The sequence below is a fragment of the Panulirus ornatus genome, chromosome 1 (genome assembly GCF_036320965.1).
Source record: "Panulirus ornatus isolate Po-2019 chromosome 1, ASM3632096v1, whole genome shotgun sequence".
Taxonomy (NCBI): domain Eukaryota; kingdom Metazoa; phylum Arthropoda; class Malacostraca; order Decapoda; family Palinuridae; genus Panulirus; species Panulirus ornatus.
Window position 1 is genome coordinate 21858931 of NC_092224.1, and position 22728 is coordinate 21881658.

At 42.0% G+C, this 22728-nt stretch overlaps 1 protein-coding gene across 4 annotated transcripts in view; it reads right to left on the reverse strand.

Moving 5' to 3' along the window:
- The window catches only part of Spred (Sprouty-related protein with EVH-1 domain), a 215361-nt gene that overhangs the window by 160587 nt on the left and 32046 nt on the right, over positions 1 to 22728 (reverse strand). Inside the window, exon 1 of one of the 4 annotated variants that reach the window (XM_071688083.1) lies at positions 5094 to 5398. The exons of 2 other annotated variants lie outside the window; for them this stretch is intronic. In XM_071688083.1, coding sequence (XP_071544184.1) covers positions 5094 to 5113 — 20 coding nt within the window. In that variant the 5' untranslated portion in view covers positions 5114 to 5398. Of the gene's footprint in view, positions 1 to 5093; positions 5399 to 22728 lie in introns of those variants that run through there. One more of the 4 variants, XM_071688499.1, reaches the window with a different exon arrangement.

Sequence of the window (22728 nt, forward strand, 5' to 3'; positions counted from 1 at the left end):
TATGTATAGTGTGTGTATCAACCATGTCCTCAGCCATTCTACTCATCAACCGCTCTCATCAAATAAGCAATTCTTTACATATCTTTTAATAAGTTTCTCATTCAATTTCATGTTATGCCCTCTGCTTGAGGTATCCCTACATCAATGTCCGCGTCATCGATATTTTAAAAACTTAAAGGTTATACTTAGGCCACTCCTTGCTCTTCTCTGTTTCAAAATGGGCAAATCCAAAGCCTTTAGCTTATCCCTGTAACTTAGCTTTATTAATTCAGGGACAATCTTTTGTCTTCCTTCTTTGGACCTTCTTTATGCCGTGACCAAACTTGATAATAGTCTAGTTTTCGCCTCCTGCAAGACATGAAGTGCTTGCTAAATATTTCCTTATCCGTACACTTGAAAGCGTTTGTGCTATCTGTCAAGGAAGTTTGTCAACTTTGCTATTCCTTTAATGTGTGTACGTGTGTGCTGCCAAACTCTAACTGCTAAAAGTTACATCGTAACTGAAAAGTCAACTTTGGCGAGGCTGTCACTGGGAGTAGATAGAGTATTGTCAAAGATCTTCTCATTCCAAAGTTTACACTTCCCTGACACTGGAAGTAGCGCAGCCTTCGGCAACAAGAGCCTCTGGAAAGATACCCTGGTGAAGTCTTCTGGGATCTTCTACCCACAAAGCCCAGGCTGGGCCCAGGCTGTTTGGATTGGGACGTTGGTCGACCAAACTCTTGAAAGCTGTAGCTCTTCAGGCCCATACAGCCCCTGCAGTCAGGCTGGTTTGGCACACTACGTAGGTATTTGTCCTGGGCACTCTTAAGCTTCTCTACTGAGCATCCCATGGTGTTTCTGATGATGGCAGGCAAGGTGTTGAGTCTTGAGCCCCGTATGTTGAAGGTGTTCTCTCTTTTTGTGCATATTGCTTCTTTGGATTTCATATGTAGCAATCTAATACAGTCTTCTAAGCCTGTCGTGCCAGCGGCTTGATATTTCCGAATACAAGCTGGGAATCATACCTTCCAAGATTCTGTATGTATATTTGATGATATAACTCTCCCCTCTGCGCTCCCGGGAGCAAAGCCTAAGATATCAGCTGTTCCCACTAATTCAGTTCCTTTACCACATAACATGGTAACACCAAAACTTTCATAACATTTTTCCAGGTATTAATATAATCTAATATATATATATATATATATATATATATATATATATATATATATGTGTGTGTGTGTGTGTGTGTGTGTGTGAAAGGCTTGTGAATGGTGGAATGATAAAAATAAGTTGCGAATGGGTGGGAAAAGAAATATATTGGCTTTACTAAGAGGAAGAAGTGCAAAAGATTGGGAGATGTACAAGAAAAAGCGACAGAAGGTTAAGAGGAAAGTGCAGGGGCAGAAAAAGAGGGCAGAGAAAGTTGGGATGAGCAAGTATCAGCAAACTTAAGCTGAGAAATAAAAAATGTAAAGAGGTTAATAGAGAAAAACGAGAGAACAATTAGGAACATCGGTGATGTTGGAAAATGAGGTGAAGAGGTGATGAAGTGAGAAGTTTGAAGAACTGAATGTCTGATGACTGTATAGCAGATATGACGTGTTTGGGTCGCGGAGGTATGCGAAGTGTCAAGGCAAGTAGTTTAGTGAAAGTGGTGAAAACCATGCGCAAATGAAATATGGCAAGACGGCGGGAGTGGATGGTATTGCACTGAATGTCTTCAGGAAAGGGGTGAAAGTGTTTTAATTGCTAAGTTAGGATTTTGTATTGAATGTAAGGATCACGGTAAGGTATTGAAGAATTAGCAAACTGAATAGTTCCACTGGATAAAGGTATTGGGGACAAAGGAGACTTCGAATTAGAGGAGGTGGTGGCAAGTACAGAACATAAGACTGGGGAGGAACTATATGGTTTCAGTAGTAGTAGATAATGTGTGGCTCAGGTTTTGGTTTTGAAGAATGTGTATGAAAAATACATATGTGTGTGGCATTTATGGGTCAGTCGTGTTTTAAGGAAGGTGTTACGAATACATGGTTTGGGAGGAAAGCCATGAAAAGCAGAGTTTTTATCTAACCAGTAAGGTATGTGTACAAGCAGATAGAAAGGGTTGCGAGTGATTCCTGGAAAAGGTGGGTCTGCGGTAGAAGTGTGTGGCCACCAAGGCTGTTAACGCATTTATGGATGGGGTGGTGTGGGGCATATATGAAGGCTGCTTGGGGTCGGGCACCTGGGGAGCGAGTCAGTTGTTTGCTGATGACACCGCGTTGGTGGCAGAATCGAGTAAGAAATTGCATAAGTTGGTGTATAAGTTTGGGATACTGTGAAAGGAGAGTTATGAGTAAATAATGTGAATTAAATCAAGGTTATTAGATTTAGCATCGGAGAGAAACAAGCTAGTTGGAGTGTGAATTTGAACGGACATGACAGCAAATGGGTCATAGAGTGGGGGAGAGAGCGAATGTCCAGGGAGCTTGAGGAATACACGGAAAGAGAAGCCACTATCTGGGAAGGTAAAGATGGGCATGTTTGAAGATATAGTTTGAGGCATGGGCTATAGCTGAGAATGTATGGAGGAGATTGAGTGATGGAAATGAAATGTCTGGGATAATATGAAGTATGAGGAGCGTTCATCAAGGAAAAAATGATTGGATATGAGATACGTGGTCATATATATATATATATATATATATATATATATATATATATATATATATATATATATATATGACAAAATGAAATATGTCAGGTATTATGAATTACACTATATCATCAAATGGCAGGAACGTTTCATACGTGTAGCAGCACCGAGGCTCAACAGCACAAGAGAGGATTTTGCATCTCTCCTGCCTTCCAGAGGTTACCGATTCAACGATATCGAATACAAGCCAGGAAAACTAGACTGCAACTTGTATGACGTTGGATCCCCCCCCCCCCCCTTGTGGCTTACTTCCAACAGTTCAGTCCCTACTGAACAGGTAGCCACCATCCACTGGTACTCTAAATGGCGTCTGTCCCAAGAACCAGGCCGACACCCCATGCCTAAACATCTTGAGTACCGAAAATAGCAAAGCCACGTTGTGCAGTACATACAACCATGAGATCCCTTGGGCATGGACGGAAGGACCCTAGACCACAACGATATAACCCATGGGTCCTTATGGGTCCAGGTCCAGGTGAAAGGCTAAGCTATAATATTCAAGGGTCGTCCCGTCGTTGCTGGAGGGATGCAGGTTATCCTGTAAAATGTAACCTATGCATTTTTAGAGCTCTAAAATAAAGACAAAACAGATCTTTGGCAACATCATTCATTGTTCTTATTTCCCATATATAACTACCTCATAATACATCCATAACTTGTAAAAAAAAGAAACTGAAATACATCTTCATAAGTCTTGAAGTTCCTTAAAATGATATATATCCATACATTTCCCCAGATTTTCTTAATAAAAAAAAATCTAATCAGTGCAGAAAAGGCTTACGTACCGGTAATGAAAATACGAAAATCACCACAAACATACCGCCGTAGTAGTCAAAATGATATTCTATTCAATACTTCATTTTCTAGTAATCATATAAGCAAAATATCTGATATGCGATCAATAAATCGCGGGAGTGTCCATTAGGTCAGTGAAACTGGCTAGTCGTACCAACTCTACCCTCCCCCTGACACACACATAACTAGGCTACATCATTCACGAGATATGCACATCTAAATGTTATCAATACCAAAACCATACAATCATCACTGTGAACTGAACAATCGAAAAAAAAAAAAAAAATCAGGTTCACCAGTACCTGCCCAAATTGGTAAGTTCTATGGGCTTACCCCACCAAAGTATTACTCGAAATCGTTAGCTAAGAGAGAATATATACTTAACCTACTTATATGTACATATATTGCTGTTCCACTAACTATGACGCACCACTATCTCCCTACTGCTCATGATTACTTACACACGCCTAATCCTAGAGTAAGTGGCACAAAATGAAGACTACTGCTGGCGTACAAACTCTACTTGCATTATACATATCCCACTCCTACAGAAGTATAAACTTTCCTTAAACCTGCATTTACGTTATATGTAGGGTATCTGGGGTACGTCAATAAGCTTTGAAGTGCGTGATTGCATCCGGACTGAGTCAGCTGGTAAACTGACTCAGAGGCACGTATCATTTTGAGCCTCTATGAACTGAAGTAATTACTGCCGAGTACAATGAGGGGACATCTTCCTGGGCCACCCCCGAACACAGTTGGCGTCGGCACAACGCTACTTCACTCCAGGGAAGGTCCTCCAAATAATGAATGAATGCCCCGGATTACGCAATAGGCTAGCCCACTGACACCCACCCAAACCCTTCGTCCAACTTACTTCTCGGTCGAAATTTTCTCTCTTCACTGGATACTTTTCTCGGTCTTCACTTCCTCGAAACGTTGAAAACAGTACTTATTACAATGTTCCTATACATCATTATCAGGATATTCAAATAATACGACTTAGGCACGGCTAACAGACAATGTGCTGACAAACTGGGAATAAATTTTGACACTTACTGAAAGTTGCATCTCTGCCAAATAATATACAATGTGGAGTGATGCAAGTAAGCACTTCCATAGCATGTACAAGAAAAATATTGAATGGACAGTCAAGTGCTGATGACATGTCACAAACACACAAGTTTGGAGTCGACGAAATATAAAAGTCAAGTGTTACTTACAGTGTAGCCAAAGAGGAGGGGGGAGCACTCACAGGAAAATGCATTGTAAACTTGATTCACTACATAACCCAGTCCCAACTCTGCTCTTCATCAATGAATATAAGACAGAGGACACCGCTTTGGTGGCAAACACCAACAGTGACAATACATTTTGAACATATATCTAAATCGAAGTTTGATATGCACTTTCACGACACCATTCTAATAACTAGAATGATTCTTGATATTATTTCACTTAATTCACTATCACCAAACATTTACCAACAAAGCGACGTCCGCTGAATCTTTGCGAGAGAAAATGGAGGTTCGATCTGACTCGACCACCGATGTTTTTCATCACCATTTTCACAAGATTTATACCATTTTTCACTTGCTAGATCGAATATACTTACTCATCATTTCCCTCTGTCATGTTTTATATAGTACAGGTAGCTATTTTGGCGTTTTTTTGCCCTCCTGATGCACATTTTCATGGTAACTTATAAGCTTCATGGAAATACCTCACACACACACGATCTAGCTTGAGCTCTCACGTCTGCGCACTCCTCCTCTCGCACCAAGTAGTCCCTAAAACGGGGGTTTTCGGTTTTAGTTGACAAATTACAAAAGTAATGATATACAAGCGTAGTTCTTGAATTTTGTAGGCTATCTGGGTGTCTAGGAGCGAGTACTGGCTCTTCTGAATACACTTGACAATGATGAGCAGGATTGCTTCGCGTAGGAATACAAGACTTGCTGTGGCGCCGTATACCATTACCAAATATTTCGTTGCCTTTCGTTTAATTTCAATATGCTTTGTTTAGTTACCTTTTTATGGATTCATTTTGAAAGTTCTGTTACATAAGAATTTAGCTGTAGCAACAAACAGATTATTTTCTGCTTTAATATGTAACTAAAGATGTCTTTTAAATATTGTTGTAAGACCGTCATCCCTACTGAACGAAAGTTAATGTTTAAAATTACTCCAGGCACCTGTACGCCCGTCTTCCTCCAGCTCAATTCAATGATGGCAGAACATTGATGGCGGAACCCTGAATTCGGGTTGTTGTGTTCGGTTTAGCTTGACCTGAGTGCAAACCTCAGTCTTGCTGTTGTGAAAGAGCATGTTAAGGGCTGCTGGTTATGTAGGTGTGGTTATAGAAGGGCGAAGAGTAAAGCTGCAGTTGTCATTCATGTTGGGGGATATTGGGAGTCATGAATGAATTGGTGGGGGTAAACTCTGATACCGACACTGGCTTATATTTCTGTAATAAATCCACCTCTGGATTACCGTTGACAAAAATATTTTTTATAAGATATACATAATATCAAAGCGTCTATCCTGTGGCGCAGTCGACGTAGTAAGTTTTGACAACGATCACACAAATATTACTGGTAAAATTGCATTGGTTACCGCAGAGGCCAGGAAGCGGGAGACGGGGGAGAAGGGAGGGAGTGAAGTGGGGGACGGGTGGGAGTGGAGGAGAGGGGGGGGGGTAACGGTGCCACCAGTTAGCAATTAGTGTATTACATGCGGAATTTCCGTTACAATTTATCTAATTAACACAACTCGTACGTACCTACTTGATATTTTGACATAGCAGGGTTGAACAGATGAACTGCGCATAATGTGAAGCCGTATTCTTAAGGTCATCCCTACGAGAGTTAGACCAGAGCAGGTTGTGACCCAACACCTTGTGTATACACTAGAATTCGATCAGAGTTCATTCATAATAGTCCACAAGCTGTTCCAGGGTTCGACCCTCCTCTCCATACCGTTCCCCAGAAGGACTACCTCGGGGTACAGCGTTACAACCAAAAGATAGTCAAATTTCTGAAATATAATCAAGATTCTTGATATATATATATATATATATATATATATATATATATATATATATATATATATATATATATATTATTCCTATGTTACCGGATTCCACCTGCGTTAGGTTACATCGCGAGATAAAGATTATCGTTGGCGAGACGATATCAATTGGGAGTAGTCTCGAAAAAAAAAAAACTCGCTCCAAAGGAGCCCACATTTCACCGCTACTGAAAGTGGCGCAACCTTAAGCTGCAGGAGCCTCTTGAAAGAGGTCCTGAGTATTACCACAACTCACTCTAAGAAAGACGTCCTGATGTACTTATGAACAAAATAATCACCTCATCTATTTATTTATAATTTACTCAGGACCAATATCAATGAAAGTCCTGACGCTACCTAGGACCCTTCTAAAGGCTCCTGCAGTTCAAGGATGCGCTACTTCCAGTAGCAGGAAAATACAGACTCCTTTTTAGTGAGAGTTCTTTGACGAGATTGTCCTGCCGATGAGACAGCTTTGTCAGAATGTAACCTCATGTAGGCGGACTCCAGCCAATGTTTATATATTGTGTGTGAACATGTGTGTGTGGGTACTTTCCTGATGTTGGTCTAAAGTGTAATAATACTTTGAACACAGAACATTTCGCATGTAAACTTTGATGTCTGGTGCACACACACACACACACACACACACACACACACACACACACACACACGTGCCCCCGTGTGGTAGTGATTAGCATTACTGACCACGGACCAGCCCGGAGTCGAAACCGCGTGGGTTCGAATCCTGGGTGTGGCAGTCTGCCTACACCCAACCTAGGTACTCGACAAGAGTACCAAGCTCGTGTGTGTGTGTGTGTGTGTGTGTGTGTGTACATACTTAGGAGTAAAGAAATGGTAAATATATGCAAGGTTAAGAGACGGGGCAACACAAGTGTAAAATTCTCCCACTTGTTACACACACACGTAGTAATCACAGTAATTACACACACACACATACACACACACACACACACATATATATATATATATATATATATATATATATATATATATATATATATATATATATATATATATCTTAAGTGCATAGTTTCCTCTGAAATCTTCTTGCATGGGGAACAGGATGTGATGATTAGGAATCATACACCCATTAATAATCTGAAAATGAACAACTGTGCTGAAGGTGAATGCTTGACAACACTGAAGTCCTATGATAAAATGCTGAAATGTACTGAGAGGTCGTAAGGCTTTGTTTAGCTCACTGAGCACGACGTTACGACCCTTGAGCACCACATTACGACCCTTGAGTACGACGTTACGTCCCCTGAGCACGACGTTACGACCCTTGAGCACCTCATTACGACCCTCGAGAACGACGTTACGACCCTTGAGGACCACATTACGACCCTTGAGAACGACGTTACGACCCTTGAGAACGACGTTACGACCCTTGAGCATGATGTTACGACCCTGAGCATGACATTACGACCTCTGACTACCTCGATATAACACCTGATCATTACGGCACATCCCAAGTGGATCAGGTCAAGGGTCGTATGTTAGGCATTCAACACGACCACTATTGCAGGGAATTAGAACGAACAATTAGAGCTAAAACTAGCAATAACAACTAATTAGACAAGAATTAACACTAGAAGAACAAGAAATAGAACTAATAGAGAACTAGAACATTTCCTGAAAAGAGATCAAAATAGCATGAACAAATAGAGAACCAGAACTAAAAAAATATAACTAACAATTAGAGGATCAGAACTAGTAAACTATAACTAGCACTAGCAATGAGATAACCAGAACAAGTGAACTATAACTAGCACTAGCAATCAGAACCATAACTAAAGAACTACAGCTCGCTCTAACAATCAAAGAGCTAAAACTAGAAAACTAGAACCAACGCGTTCAGCGAGGACATGTTCAACAGAACAGCACTGTACCATACGGTTCGAACAGTGTACAACAGACTGTAATAATGTACTTTACCATGTACCAGATTACAAAAGCGGACTGCTACTGCCGTAGCAGTGTACGTATGTATGTATGTATGTATGTATGTATGCGTGTGATGTATGCAATCACTAGTAAAATGGCTATAATGAACTAGGATGTATTTGTTACTTAGGATGCAGAAGTGTACCGGGAGGTTACAACAGTTTGTAAGAATACAGCAGAGCTCTAAGATCATACTGTATCATAATAGAAAGCTGGGGACAGTTTACTGAGGTGGTTACATACTGCAAAAAAGGTTGTAAATGAACTTGAGAATACAGTACTGCAGTAGATAGCTGTAAGAAGTTCACAGAATGTATCTGTGCACTAGAACCACTCAAAGCAGACATCAAAGTATTATGGCTGGACGGTAAGTTCCAACAACACACCAGTGCAATATGAGGGGTCCAATAACGAAAGGTTATGATAATGTTAAGCTACAACATAGCACTGATATTATAATAGAAAGCTCCATGAAAGGACTAGTTTACACAGTTGGCTTCACCACATCACCATTTCACAGCGGAGCCAGGCCTCGCCCACCATCACCTCTTGCCAACAGAGATCCCTAGTCCCCGAGTTGCTGTTCAACACCACAATCACATCCGAGCCTATACAGACCACCACATCATCAATGAATATATAATCACTAGCACCCCTCGCTCCACTCTGTGTATATCATTTATATCATCTGTGTATGAATGCAAATGATTCGTTTCTTCTTCTAATTATCATTATCATTATTATCATCATTATTATCAGTATTATTACTGATATTGCACCAGCAATACACCACAGATAATAGCAACCTACAAGAAATATAGTCATACCTTAAAAGTGAATATCCGGAGCAGGCTCTACAAAAAGAAATAAGAAGCTCTATAAACAAACTTAGAGTAGGCTTCACAAGCAACTCCAGAGCAGGCTTTACAAACAACCCCAGAGTAGGTACTACAAAGGACCCCAGGGTAGGCTCTGCAAACAACCCCAGAGCAGGCTCTACAAACACCTCCAGAGCAAAATTTTGTAAATAATCCTAGAGTAGGCCCTACCCCTACAGCAAACTACAAACAATCTCTCTGTAGCAGACCCTACAAACAACCTTTGAGAAGGCTCTACAAACACATGCTCCTACCTTACAAAATGAGCTCCACGTTAACACACTTCAGTACAGCAGGTTCCATGAACTCAACAGTGATATCTATTAATGATACAGTTGCAGGTCCACAAGCCTTAAATAAGATAGTTAATAGGGAAGGTGCGACCCCTCCAGCCATTCTAACCCACACACACACACATGCACACACACGAGGTCATATATATATATATATATATATATATATATATATATATATATATATATATATATATATATATATATATATATTGAATACCTGAAACAGATGTTTACGATTCGTTTCATTCGCACAATTGGTTGTAACTGTACGCCTGAATTGTCTCAATGATCCAGGCAGATGATAATCTTAAAACCTAAATAATCGATCAGTCACTTTTTTTTCACGTTGGAGGCTGGGAAGGTGAGCAAACGCTTCGGCAACACTCCAGCAAGCATAGCATGACACCCCATGGAGAAAGAAATAGCTTCTACCGATACATCAGTGCGATTCCAACAGTAGAAATACGGTATTCACTACAACAGAACAACTCAAAAGAGAAATAATACAGATTCTAATAGACATCTCCCATACCGTAGGAAAAAATAGATATGATTTCATTATCTCAACAGTTGTCGACAACTCGACAAAACTCTAGGGCGTTAGAGCACCGTCGTTGAGCGCGTTCGTTGAACCTTCGCCAGAAGACAACGTGGCTACCCTGAACTGTTCGTTAGTCATCAAAACGACGATATATCTATTTTCCCTAAGGCCAACCACTTTGATTTATATATATATATATATATATATATATATATATATATATATATATATATATATATATATATAAGATACGCACTGGATAAACTACAGTACATAAAAATCAGGAAAAAAGACTAAAAGCTATACAAATTAACTATCATGATAGGTTGTATGATTACAATCTAAATACAAAATATGGAAACAAATATAAATATCAAACGAAGTAGCGATATTGACAATCCATCACCAAATACACTAAGTTGGGCCAAGCGAGACCGTTATCGTCCGGGTATGGAGTTGAGGTCAGGTCTGGCTCGTCCAATTCTCTCTGACCTTCGTAACCCAGGACCGCGTGAGTCAGTGACGTGTTCCCCCTGTCCTGAATTGGGGGACTTGGTTTCTTGTGACGTGTTCCACCTCTCCCATAATGGTACTATGTCTACGTCCCATTGGCGGGCCATCAAAGAGCTGTATAGCAGTTGTCATGTTTGTCTGGATGTTAATGTCAGGTGCTTTCTCTCTAGTGTGAATATCTGTAGTCTCCCAACACTGCAACTAGTAATGTTTTTGGTGTGATTCACTATCATCTCCCTCGTTCGTCTCGTTCCATGCTTTTGTTCATTATGATGTTTGATTCCACCTTCTGGTAAGCGGGGTGAGAGGCGGTGGCTCAGGGTGCAGGTTGTATGTCCGATGTAGTGTGTGTGGTGTGGCTGACAGTCCCCACTATTACATCGGTACTCCTAGACCACATCAATACGATGCAAACTTTCAGAACGACCTACCATATTGTTGTTCATTGTAAGCCACGGGTCATACAGGTGCTGGCTTACTTCCAGGAGAAGAGGGGGAAGGGGAGGGGGTCACACAGGTGCTGGCTTGTCTCCAGGTGGAGAAGGGAGGGGAAGGGGGGGGGGAGGTCACACAGGTGCTGGCTTACTTACCTCCTGGTAAGGGGGAGGGGGGGGGTCACACAGGTGCTGGCTTACCTCCAGGTGAGGGGGTCACACAGGTGCTGGCTTACCTCCAGGTGAGGGGGTCACACAGGTGCTGGTTTACCTCCAGGTGAGGGGGTCACACAGGTGCTGGCTCACCTCCCACTCATTTAGACTGAGGCACCAGGTGCCCCTCCCCGGCCTTCGCGTCCTTGATACCTTTCCGAACATACATGATGATGGAAAGCTATTGTTCCCACCAAGTATCCGGAGGCCTCCCTCCCCCGCCTCTCTCTCCTCCCCCTCACACAATAACTTGGACAGAACAATCGGGGTGGTTATCGTTAATTTGTCAGCGCCGTCCCACGGAGCCTCAAGGAGGAGCGACTTACGTCTTACAAGTGGACCATAAACATTCACTATTACAGCCCCCGACGCGTTTACCAAGCCACTTGTATAGATAATTAATTCGGGTAATGGTCGAGAGGAAAATGATTAGACATCGCAAGGAATCGCTTGTCTCCAGATTTCGGAAACGATATTTGCTTTACAGAGTTACGATGTGCATGTGAGAGTGTGCTGACCTTGTAATGCTACGAGGACCTGGCCACAATGGCCAACTCCGACCTCACCCAAGCCCAGGTGATGGTTCTGGTGTTAATGGTGGTGGTGTGGTGGTAAGGAACAATATATAATAGAATTCCCATACATAAAAAGCATCTACAATCTCTTGTTAAAGAATATGTTACAAGGGATTCCTATGCCTCTGTTTTCAACAACTGTAAATATTTTTCGAAGAGTATAGATTAGATTTTTGCTCTCAGACAAGCAGTGAAGAAAGTTTTAGAGCAAGAGTAGAAAGTGTATGTAACATATATGGATTTAGGAATGGCATTTGGTACAGTGAAGTTCTGACTCAATGTGGTGTAAAGACGACTGAATGCTGTTAAGAGGTTTTATAATGAATGAAGTGCGTGTGTGAGTTATATGGCACTGAGAGTGGTTTGAATGTTTGGGCGTGTTATGGTTATCTGATAACGCCATGGTTCTTGAAAGAGATGGGAGATCAGAGTGTAAGACCAGCTTGCACGAGGAAGAACTGGAAGTACTGGATGAGTTGAACAGTCGGGAGTAAAGTATAAAAAAAAGGATGTCAGTGGGAAAGATGAAGTCGAGTAGGGTCACGCTGGGGAGAAAAATTGGTAGGGCACCGAAAGCTTTGGTGAATAGGGAAAAAATATTCAGCGTTGAGCGTGCAAGAAGCTTACGTGGTAAGAGTCCTTAGCCCAACCCTGATGTATGGACGTCACGAGAGAGAGAGAGAGAGAGAGAGAGAGAGAGAGAGAGAGAGAGAGAGAGAGAGAGAGAGAGAGAGAGAGAGAGAGAGGCATCAGAGATGGACAATTTGCGTGATTTAGTTAAAGTCAAGAGGATCAATAAGTTTTAAAACGTGAGGTTATGTGGGATGAAGATATCGATAGAAATGCACACGGATGAAAGTATCGTAGGATGGTATGGCAGATGACAGGCTGGACAAGAAGGTAGTTAACAGTACAAGCAGAAGGGCCATGGAGGTGAAGCAAACCGTAATAACAATGGACAGATCCCCTGAAATAATCATTCAGTGTTGGGGACACTTCAGGCAGCTAGAGGAATCATGGCGGATAGAATACTATGCTAGTATCAAGGTCGTGGTATGACTAGACAAGCAGGTCTCACTTGTGTCAGTGTAACAGTGTAACCAAAGTGGGTATGGGTCTAGGGTGTGAGAGTCCTGCCTGGAGGCTACCCGATCCACAACATGTACTGATGATACGAAGGTAAACTTTGGCGGAGAATTTTTCCGTCGTGTGGCACTGGCGTATATACGTGTGTTTATCAAAGGCAACTGAACTAAAAAGACAAATATTCAAAATTTGTCCCTAGCACAGTACGGAGATCAAGCATTATACTCTCGTTCTGACAATCTATCTGTGCTAATAATATTTAGTGTGGTTATTTCTAAACAGTTTAAGAGGTAAGAAGTGATAAAAAATGTAGATACTTCAGGTACACTGAATTAAGTACTGACGTCCTGTTTGACATTTTTATTAAATAGGGGACGAACAGTGAAAAACCGAGATACGTTTTGGAAAAAAAAAAAAAGATAATTCTGGGCTCGTCTTCAGCGTTACCACAGGACAACCACAGCACCTGGTGTTATCAGTGTCACCATTACTGTCATAAGGCTCTTGCATTATCACTACCACTACATTGCTCGTGCAGTCACGTGTTATCACTTCGTACACGACTTGTGCCCTCTGTATTATCAGTGACGCCACACCCTGATCCACCCCTAATAACAATCTCCTCTGTGACATGTACTTGAACACTTATCAAACGCCGAGCATCGCGTAGCCTTGAAACAAAATTAAACAAGAGGTTGACACCAGACAGTGGACATCATCTTAGTAAAAAAAAATACACGGACGCAAATAGAGCAATTAACCTATATTTACGGGTAGTTACTGGTTTCAATTATATATGACTCTCTTATAACTAAAAAACGATCGACCAGGGTGTGCATGTGAACTGCCATCCACTTATTCTATCCCAGTGGAAATGGCTACACACCGTAAGCAACTGCGAGACTGATCAATGGAGAGAAACTAGGCCAAGAAGCGTTAAGCCCTCACTATACATGATTATCAAGTGGAGGGATTTGGCATGAAAATAAAACACAGACAATTCTGACGGGGTTAAAATGTGCAAAATAGCTATCTTGATATTTACTCGCATGCGAGATCCATTTCCAATGATTCTTGAATTTCTTGAGCAGGTGAGGGATGACAGATGGATACAAGTAATTGTTACAGAAGATCGTGGTCGCCCCTCCAAAGGCAGTATCATTTACACAGTAGCACAACTACACGGGAACAGTGGTTTAGAAGCGGCCTCTAACAGTTAGGCATAATCAACATTGAAATATTAACTAGGAGGTCCACGTCTTGCACATACAATATCAATCTGGAAATGTTTGGCATGGAATCCACTGGCAGGTGTGTGGGGAAAGTAACGAACGAAATCCTCAACCAAGAGGTGTGGATGTGGCGACCAAGCGCAGGTATACACACTGGTAGGGACTCGTCCACATCCAAGGCCACACCATACAACGAATACACACAAGACACGAGCAGACTGTGCTCAGAACTTCTTACTCGGGCTAGGCTGATGACCGTAGGTAGGCTGTATGGGTGAGGCTACCCCTGTAGATATCCCATCAAGTGACAGTAAATCATCCTGCGTGCTAGCCATACCGTCTCATTCATACATACGAAATTTCCAGCGATTCACACCTGGTACGCAAGCGGGTGTGGCCTTTAGGGTGAACTGACGATGATCCAGGAGTTTAGGAAAGAGATGTAGTCAAAGGAGAAAGAGATCAGTGAAGGGGTGAGTCGTTCAAAGCTCTCAAACCTCACAGTTTTCTCTGGTTATAGTTACTGAAGGGTGGATGTAGTTGTGGGATGAATGAAGATTCTAGTCTTATCAGAAGAATACATACGAGGAAAAATTTCACTTTGCTCTTTCCTCTGTTCCTATGAGGAGCCTAGAGGCATCCTATTAGGAGCCTAGGGCCCATTTTGGAGGGCTCTGGGCTGTGTATTAGGGTCCTAAGGGCATCTTCGGGGGCTCTAGATTGTGTATTAGTAAGTAGAGAAAGTGGAAACCACTTTTGTAAGTGTGGAAGTTTATGTTCCACTGTAACACACTGAGGACGGGGTTGATGATGTGTGTGAGTAATGTTATGAAGACTATTCACATGATCAACACACACTAAACCGAGAATGGAGTAACAGATAGATAGATAGATAGGTAGGTAGACAGAGGGACGGATAGAAGGATAAAAGGACAGAGACAGATTTACAGACAGGGGAAGCTTGGGTAGGGAGGGTGTGTCTGTGGCGAGGGTCGGTGGTCACCGCCACCCGCACATCACGTAGTGGATGACACTTCCTGTGGTGGTTCATGCCCTCTGATTTTTCGCTATTATCGTACTGTTTCTGTTGCCTCTACGTGGTTGGGGGCAGTGGGTGGGGGAATGAATGAATTCATGTGAAACTACTTCTAATATTACTGATCACATACGATGATAAATTCACCTTGTCTATCATAGCTTACATATTGATATCCAGTGGTTTGGCAAGTCTCAGACAGACATATGTTCGTTGAATGTATTCTTCGTATTCATTATAACCACATCTTTTTCTACCCATTCATCGTTCGAAAACAGTTCCAGGGAACTTTACCCCCTACCCAGCCATTCAGAGAAGCTCCCTCAAACTGCGTGATAACGCTGCTGCTATCTATACCTACCTCATGGCTTAAAATCTAAAGATAACTAGGTATCTTATCTGATTAGTTATAATTTTTATGAATATTTAAGATACTACAATCGTCAATGATATGTGAACATCTTGATATATGGCCCCAGTGTAAATGATAGCTTTTTTTTTTTTTTTTTTTTTAGAATTCAGGGTTTTGTGAGTTACGTGCACAACACAAACAAATATGGTCTCCAGGCAACCGGCGGGTCCATTATTCCTCAAGGATACAGCTCGCCTACATGAATGGATTTCTTTCTTGCTCGATCGGAAGCGGTTCCGAGTCTGTGACACTACGGTACAATGTGTACAAATTCATCCCTGCTCGACAGAAACGACTGATCTCCTTCAATTCCACCACAGGGTACAGGAATATACATAATTAGTGATTGAGATACAAATATATTACAAAGGGTGAAGAAAAACTACAACTGCGAAGAGAAACTTCCTACGTCTGGCAAGCGTGTTTTACATCCTCACTTCCGATGGGATCGAGCGCTTCCATTCTTAGTTCCTCTGGCGCGTACGGCGCAGACGCCAAGTTTCCACACAACGCATTCCATTTCTCGCACGAGACTTTAGTGCTGCATTACATACAAAAACATCAGATCATTATGGGAATTTCATTTCTTTTTCAGATGAATTTTATTACGAAAATATATTCAAATATGAGATTTTCATTGGCTGGGAAAAACTCCGAATTCTAAAGCAAAGGAGTTCACAATCTGACTCGAAGTATTTTCTGGCGTGTTGGGTAAAGTTGGTGTTCCGTCGAGGCCCTGACCTATATACAACGTCGCCTCTGTTTTGTGAAAGAACCAAGCATGGGCCGTTATATGTGGCCGACGTGTTCTCCTTGAACAACTGAAGCTGCCAACCCGCCAGCCCCGCCGTGCGTCCCCCCCACCCCACCCTTCCTGCCGCGGGGTCAACCTTTTTACATTAATAGCCCAGCATGGTGGCGAGGGCACCCAATACACTCCAACTTACGGAAGTTGCCATTAAACAACGTATGAATCGCATGGCGCACATTATTGTTGATGTCAATATTCGTCACTGGAAACTTTGCGACTGAACAAGGGAGACAATGCTTTCCACTGACAATAATTGGTCATTGTAATATACGATAAGGACGATATATATTCTCCCATATATAGTTCCGTATGCTGGTGTGTGTGTAAGTATGTGTGTTCCCGTGCTTGTCTTCGAACAGACGAGACAGCAAGCAGTTTTACTCGAGTACATGGTCGCCTGTTGTTTATGTGTTTCTTGAATGCATCATGAAAAAAAAACTCGCTTGAATGAGGCTATATGGAAGTGCATTCATGAAATTTCCCTTTACTCATTTGTAAAGATATTGACATCCTATAAGACGGATATTTATCACAAATTATATACCCACTCTCCGGTGCCAGAATTTTGGCATATCAATTCAATGAGATGCTTCTAAGTAATTCTAGCTAACATTTATCTCTCAGAATTTCCACGTATGAAAATACAATGGAGATGGAGGGGGGGAAAAAAAGGCCTCGACTCTTTAAGGGCCATGAACTACTATACGTACACTGCACCACTGTATAAGGTGACTCAAGATGTAGTCACTTCTACATACTTCACCTTAAGCATGTACCCTTGTATTACAAAATCCCGCGCTCTTAAATTGCCCGCCAACCATGAAATCAAGGCCATTGTTATGAAAACGAGGATCGCCATATTGTGACGTCATCGTAGGAGCTTGCTTGCGGCAGCCACGACTGTGTCCGGACACCGCTGAGTCTGCCTTCAGGAGTTGGCACATGTTCCTCTCGGTTCTTGGAATATTTATCAGCAGACGACGCTAAAAACACTCGTGATGTCTGGAGATCAAAGTGAAAATACAGGAACAGTGTTTAGCTCGTGCATGTCACTGACCCAGCGAATTTGTTTTGCACTTGTTACACGGAAGATCCTAAGCTTAGGTTAAACATAGAATATTTCTGATGTATAATTCATTATATACTTTATACTTGCTTCCACCTAGTCCCTGCTATGAGTCCAGCCACGTTGTCATAGGAAAACATTGTTGACGTATATTCAGATATATCAATAATTCCTAAATCATCTTATTAACCACGTATTTGAGAATGCCTTACTGAAACCATTTTCAATAACACTATTTACAGTACCGTGAGAAGATACCTCACTATCCAAATCCAACATTTAACAAATGCAAAATAAATATGCAATACATAAATATAATGATGGATTTAACCAGACCATCACATGAAGGGAACGCCATGATAACGGGACATCATAAGTCACGTCAATTCTCCTTGATTCATCCAGACCCACACTACCCACCCACAGAGTAGTCTCAGATTTAGAACCTTTTAACTTTGGGCAAATGCTAACGAAATATACCAAACAATATTTTCAATGCTCATCTATAGGACTTACCGTCCCGTAAATAACAATTTTACATTATGATCATATTCAGTACCAACCTTACCTGCATCTCTAAGGTTGTAGGTATTTGGTTTGCAATAAGGCCAGGAAATCAACGTTGCACGTTAAACATACATTCAACTGTAACAGAAAAATAAGTTTATGAGGAATGTTGTAGAGCTTACAGAACGTTACATATCATACCTGGATGATATGCTGTGTGTGTGTCATGGCTGGATAATATGCTATATGTACGTGTCAAGCACGGATAGTACGCTGTAAGTCATTTTATCCGTGGATAATGCGCTATATGTGAATGTCATGCATGGATAATACGCTATATGTTAATGGCATGCATGGATAATGCACTGTATGTGCATATTATACCTGGACAAAGCGTAATCTATGCATATAAAGTCTGGATAATACATATATGCGTGTTCATGCCTGGATAATATACATGGTATATGAAGCCTGGATAAAGTATACCATATACATTTGATGCCAGGGTAACACGGTGGTATATACCTGGCATAGCTGGTGGAGTAGCAAAGTGTATTGTAAAGTTCCCCCAGGCGTACTGAAGCTAGTTGTAGTTTCAGCTGTTATCCGTTGTTTCAGGTTACAGGTACAACACAATTATCTTTGGATACAGTGGTGTGTGTGTGTGTGTGTGTGTGTGTGGGAAGGGGGGGGGGTGCTGATGGCAAGTGGTTCCCTTACCCTCACGACATCGACTGTGTGACCCTTGGGCTTGATGGTGTAACCTTTGATCTAACCCTTGAGTTAGGCCGAACGTCAAGCCACCGTGCGTATAAAAGGTCGTCCTGTCGTACTCAAGGGTTGCACCATCTTACTCAGGGGTCGCACCGTCGAGCTCAAGGGGTCGGACTGTCGTGCTCATGTCGTCGATCTTTTAGCCTTCCAGTTATCATACGTTCTCAGATAACCGTCTGCTTCTCCATTATTTAGCCTTCCAGTTATCATACGTTCTCAGATAACCGTCTGCTTCTCCATTATTGAGCCTTCCAGTTATCATACGTTCTCAGATAACCGTCTGCTTCTCCATTATTTCCACATAAATGCACTTGATAGTGAGGTTAGTTTAACCTGTGTTAAGAAATGGTAAATTTTCGGTCGATGATGTCACTATACGATATCCTACAGCGAAACAGAACATAATCTAGTGTTACAAATTTCTCTAGCAATAAGCATCTTCGAAATTTCATCTCATTATTTTTCAACCTGTGCATTTACCATGACCCAGAATTTGATGCTGATAGAAAATCTCTATCAGTTACATAGTTCTAGATCTATTTTCTCAATGACTTCCACTCTGCCTTACTACGTAAACAGACCCGTATGGCTGGTCGGCCTTGGGTTAAATCGTGCACTATTCTCAGTACGTGAAGAGTTAGCAGGAAGGACTGATTGTTAAATGACAAAAGGTGGATGCAAATGAAACTAAGGCAGTGGTTGAGAAGGGTTGACACGTGCGAGGGAAGGGTGTAGCATGTGGAGGATGGGAGGTGGACATGCGAGAAACAGTTATGAGTGGTGGGATGGCCAAGTTGCTCGTGAAAGAGAGAGGAGTCGTGTATGGCTGTTATTTGTAAGGAAGGCGTGCAAAACACTACGATATACACTATACGAAAGAAAACGACAAAAGGTCAAGAGGAAGAGGGTGTACGGGCTGAAAAAAACGGCAAATGAGAAATGGGAGTGAGCAAATCAGCAAACTTTTAGAATAAGAAAACTTTCGGAAAGGAACTGATAATTATAGGAAAACTATAAACTACATGGGAACATCGGTGAAGGGAGCAAATGCGGATGCGGTAACAGGAAATGTTGAAGATATTTTGAATGTGTTTAATGAGAGAATAGACAGATTTGAGGTGGAGGTATGCAAAGTTGAGAGAGTCTTGGCAAGTGAATATGTGGAAAGAGGAAAGAGAAGTGGTAGGGTGGGGGTGTACGCTGTCAACATGGCTATTTAAGTTAACGGAATTTATGGATGGGATGAAGGGAGACGAATGCAAGGGTCTTCGAGAGAAAAGCAGGTCTGCAGTCTATGAAGGTTAGGTGGTGGTGGTGGTGGGGCGAGGGTCACGGCGCTTGTCGCAGTATCGAGTGAGAAACTGCAGAAGTAGGTTTCTGTGTTTGGAAGATTATGTGGAAGGAGAAAGTTGTGTAAATCTAAATGAAATAAAGTCATTAGGTTTCGTAGGGCAGAGGGACAGGTTATTTAGGATGCGAGTTTAAATGGAGAAATCTTGGAAGTGATTGTTTTAGATACCTGGAGTTGGATATGGCAGCGAATGGAACCATGGGAGCTGAAGTGAATCTCAGGGGTGGATGAGATGGCGAAGGTACTGGGAACACTAAGAAAAGTATGGAAAGAGAGGGCACTATGTGGGCTATTGATAAGAATGCAATGAAGAGGGTGAATGTCTGTGGTGTGAGGAGGATTAATCGAGAGAAACAGTAAAAGAAAGGTGTGGTAATAAGAAGAGTATGGTTGAGAAAGCTGAGGAGGTGTGTTGAAATGGTTTGGACAAAAGGAGAGAATGAGTGAGTAGAGGTTGACAAAGGGGATATATATGTCAGAACTGGGTGGGAGTGGAGACCAAACTGAAGATGGAAGAATGGAGAGAAATAGATTGAGAGTGCTCGGGGCCTGAACATGCAGAAGGGTGCAATGCATGCACGGGATATAGGAACTATGTCGTATTAAGGATGCGACCTACTATCGACAGACTGAACCATCGCATATGAAAAGGTCATGAGAAATCACGGAAAGGTCTGTTGGGCCTGGTTGTGGATAAGGAGCTGCGATTTCGGAACATTGCACAGGACAGCCAGAGAATGAAAGTGAGTGAAGCAGTCTTAGTCTTATCTTACAACTAACTGCGTGGATGCGATACGTAAGGTATTCGAATAAATTCTCTCCAGGGGTCTAAAGCTCACCGAGAAAGTTAGAAAAATAGAATAATGAAAATGGTATTTGAAAATGTACATATCCAGCTTCCACAACAACGCACGTACTCAGCAATCAGAAAAAGCGAAACAAGAATCTCAGTGCTATGGTATGATCTTTAATGAAAGTGCGAATGGAAATGTTCTGCCTAACCATATATATATATATATATATATATATATATATATATATATATATATATATATATAAAATGATAATGGGGACCACATCCCAACTAACGACAGTTCAAGCGCGTCTCTCCAACAGCCACCCAGTAATGTAAACAAAGAGACTTGGTGACTCCCGCCACCTGTAGATGGCGCCAGCTCGCCTGCCTCACTCCCCGCCCTCCTGCACACACACGCCTCCCACGTCCGCCCGGGATATTTGAGGCGGGTTGACGGAAGACTTTTTATCGTCTATATCTTCCATAGCCCTTTATCTGTGCCCGACGGTAAACCTATGACTTAAATCATTAAATCAGGGATGGCTTGTCAGTGGAACGGAGGCTAATGAACTTCGACATGGAGCTAGCGGTTTAAACGTCTTTCTAGCAACAAAAAAGGCCTATCTGGACACATGTGATTTTAGACGTTTTAAAACCTACGAAATCTGATGTAATCCTGGGTAAATGTACTTCAGGAAAATTACTGTATCCGATATGGGCAGTATACTGTTAACACGACTACTATGATTTCGATGAATGATTCCCAGATGAAATCGAATCATTACTGAATATACTTTCTATCGTCGCCGAATTTATGACGGAAACACGAATTTCTGATATCTTAAGACCGCGACAGAGTGCACCAGTGATACGAGAGAGATGAAATGGAATTTTGGCAGAAATGAATTAATGAAGATGGGAAATGGGAATGAGCAGACCAGATTGTGATTACCAAACAAGGGAACCAAAGTACGATACTGTGAGCAGAGCCGACGTCATCTTACGTCAGCCTACGTCTGTGACCGTTAAACCATGTAGGAAGGACCATGAGCAAAATCATGACTTGATCAACGTCGACTCAAGCCGAGATATAGTTCAAGCAGACTGGCCTCGGCACCAGATGAGCCACAAGGACACGGGAACAGGCTTTGGAGGGATGAAGTAAGTGCGTATACCACTGCAAGATTCAAGAAGCTGCATGAGAACACTGAGTTAAGGAGCAGAGCCCACCTGACAGTGCTCCTTCAGTAAGTGTATTAATCACACACACACACACACACACACACACACACACACACACACACACACACACACATCTGGCTTAGGCTGGTCTGTGTGTGTGTACATGCATACATAGGAGTAAAAACATGGTACACATATACAGGGTTATGAGACAGGGTTACACGTGTAAAACTTTCTCCTCGTAACACGCAAATGAAATCCCACACACACACACAAAGTCCAAGCCAAGTGCTCATTTATGATCACCCTCGGGGAAAGGATGGAAGCTGGGTTGGGTGTGGGCCGAGTGCCGCCACTTTGTTTCCAACCCAGGCGGGACCGTGATGGTCAATATGTGTACGAGTGTGCATGTATAAACACACACACACACACATATATATATATATATAGGGGATAGGGGACAAAGAATACTTCCCACGTATTCCCTGCGTGTCGTAGAAGGCGACT